Raw genomic sequence first — 2888 nt, forward strand, 5'->3', positions numbered from 1 at the left:
TGAGTTTTGGGTGATGAAAACTGAGTTATATAACTCAGTTTTCATCAATCCAAATACCCATAACTATCAAAAGGTTTTTTTTTTTCCCTCAAACTATTGAAAACATTATACTTTGTGTCATTCAGTACAACCCCGTCAACTTTTTATCCCATGCATCTAACAAAATGTTATCCCATGTATCTAACAAAATGCCTAGGTGGAAGTAGTACTAATAAATAAAGAGTTATTCTAAGATCATAGTTTTTATGTTATACTTTTTTTTGTCACAATTCTGATGACATAACCTGTGAGTCTATGAGAGTTATGACCAATGTTGTGGCACAAATGTTGTGTTCATAGATTTCTAATAAAGAAACAAATAAAACATAACTCAATGCAATCCATAGTCTGAAAGTAAATATGGCATGTGAAGAAATTGGATTACACATGATTTGAAGAAGCAAGCAACTGCCTTCTTGGAAGTCACGACTCAGTATTGTTGATTTTTCTGGCTTGAATTCTGATGCAATGGATGCTGCTACCAAACCTTGAAATTTGGACCTTTGCGAGTTAAAATAAACAATGGATAATTGCATTGATTTGTTCAAGTGAGCTATGCAGCTCCATGCGGTATGGATTATAAGACTAATAAATGGAAAACCATAGTTGTACAGGGAAAGCTGGAAACTTTCACAGATGACAGACCATGATGTATCTGCATGTATCAGCATAGAATTTCTTAGGAAACACACAATCGTGTAGTTTCTGCTCATTTAAAAGAGGCTCCCAGGACCATCTGGAAATTTTGTTGATATTGAATATTATAGCAACGACTAAAGTTCTCCATAAAGAGCCAAAATTTCCAAGTTTGAAGGAGTCAATGTATTGAAACTGCAAAAGTACCAGGGTCCCATTCACATCATGTTATAATAAAACCTTTTCCATTAAGTCATTGAATTATTCATTTACAGCCATCTACTCCAAGATTAGTTAAAAAGAATCTCTTTTAAATTATTTTCTTATTCATCTGACACTTGTCAAAAAAAGACAAATGTTCTAAACCATGAAAAAGCTTTAGAAAATAACTAAGATTTTCCATTTTGCTATCTCTATCAAAGCTAATTGATCCTTAACAGTTTCCAAGAAGGACACGATTTGCTAATACAAAATTTAAAAGATATTTTGACAAACATCCCGCCATCTCCAGTGGACTTTGTTGCTGCTTGTGTCACTTCCTATGTCTCTGCATCAGCAAAACTAAGAAGACTATTGGGGTTTTCACATAGAAAGAGAGTTATAAATAGAACCGTGATCTTCATTCTTCAACCAACCAAAAACTTATCTTGTACTCTCTAAAAAACAGGAGTCTCTAGCAGCCATGATGAAATCATCAAACTCACCCCTCTACCTGCTACCTTGCCTTCTAATGTTACTGCTTCTCCCGGTGCCTTCCCTATCGGCTGACCCCGATGCGTTACAGGACTTTTGTGTTGCAGATTTGAATGCATCCATATCAATCAATGGATTTCCTTGCATACCTGCCTCAAAAGTTAGTGCAAGTGATTTTTTCTTTGATCTGAGCAAAGAGGGTATCACTAACACATCAAACTTAAACTTCAACGTCACTCCTGCAAATGTCCTTTCATTTCCTGCCGTTAACACTCTTGGGATTTCCATGAACCGTGTAGACTATGGCCCTGGAGGACTTAATCCACCACACTCTCACCCTCGTGCAACTGAGATGGGTTTGGTCGTTAAAGGGAGGATACTTGTGGGGTTTGTGACAACTTCCAATGTCTATTACTCTAAGGTTTTGACTCGTGGAGAGATCTTTGTCATTCCTAGTGGACTTGTACATTTCCAAAAGAATGTTGGAAAAGGGAAAGGTATTGTCTTCACTTCTTTCAATAGTCACATGCCAGGGGTTGTGATTCTCTCAACAACTCTCTTTGGTTCACAACCCCCAATGCCTAATGAAGTATTAACTCAGGCGTTCCAAGTAGACGATGCTGTTGTCAATAGCATAAAATCTAAATTTGGTTCTTAAGCCATGGCCTTCCTGATAAGTTCCCTTTGATTTGAAGATTGTGTAATAATACTTTTGAGATTACCTGCCTCCCTTTGTTGGGCTGTGTTATTCAGGTTATCCGTGTATGTTGTTTTGATTATTGATTTGTTCTTTTAAAATTTGTTTTGATTATGCCTATGTTGTTACGGTTTATTGATGAAACATTCAGATTACATTTATAATGTCATCATTGCAGCATATAAAAGACAACAAAATTCTCATCTTGATTATTAAATTTACTACTTTTAAGTAAGTTTCAAAGAATGAACTTTGCCAACAGACACACGGACAAAAATCATCTTTCACCATCATCATCCAAATAATCTCTACTTGAAGCGAAAATTCATGAACCCAGCAACACAGAGATCAAATTTACTACTTTTAAGTAAGTTTCAAAGAATGAACTTTGCCAACAAACACACTGACAAAAATCATCTTTCACCATCACCATCCAAAAATCTCTACTTGAAGCTAAAATTCATGAACCTAGCAATACAGAGATCAAATTTACTACTTTTAAGTAAGTTTCAAAGAATGAACTTTGCCAACAGACACATGGACAAAAATCATCTTTCACCATCATCATCCAAAAATCTCTACTTGAAGCTAAAATTCATGAACCCAGCAACACAGAGATCAAATTTACTACTTTTAAGTAAGTTTCAAAGAATGAACTTTGCCAACAGACACGGACAAAAATCATCTTTCACCATCATCATCCAAAAATCTCTACTTGAATCTAAAATTCATGAACCCAGAAACACAGAGATCATAGGAAACTGTAAATGAGCACGACCCATATAAACAGGAAACTGTAAATGAATTAGGAAGTAGGTAGACA

At 35.5% G+C, this 2888-nt stretch overlaps 1 protein-coding gene across 1 annotated transcript; it reads left to right on the top strand.

The window, feature by feature from the left end:
- Positions 1-1304: 1304 nt before the first annotated feature.
- On the top strand, positions 1305-2179 carry LOC115965772 (germin-like protein subfamily T member 2). The gene has a single exon (XM_031085072.1). The coding sequence runs from the start codon at positions 1358-1360 to the stop codon at positions 2024-2026; it is 669 nt and encodes a 222-aa protein (XP_030940932.1). The 5' UTR covers positions 1305-1357; the 3' UTR covers positions 2027-2179.
- The last annotated feature ends 709 nt before the right edge of the window (positions 2180-2888 follow it).

The sequence above is a fragment of the Quercus lobata genome, chromosome 10 (assembly GCF_001633185.2).
Source record: "Quercus lobata isolate SW786 chromosome 10, ValleyOak3.0 Primary Assembly, whole genome shotgun sequence".
Taxonomy (NCBI): Eukaryota; Viridiplantae; Streptophyta; class Magnoliopsida; order Fagales; family Fagaceae; genus Quercus; species Quercus lobata.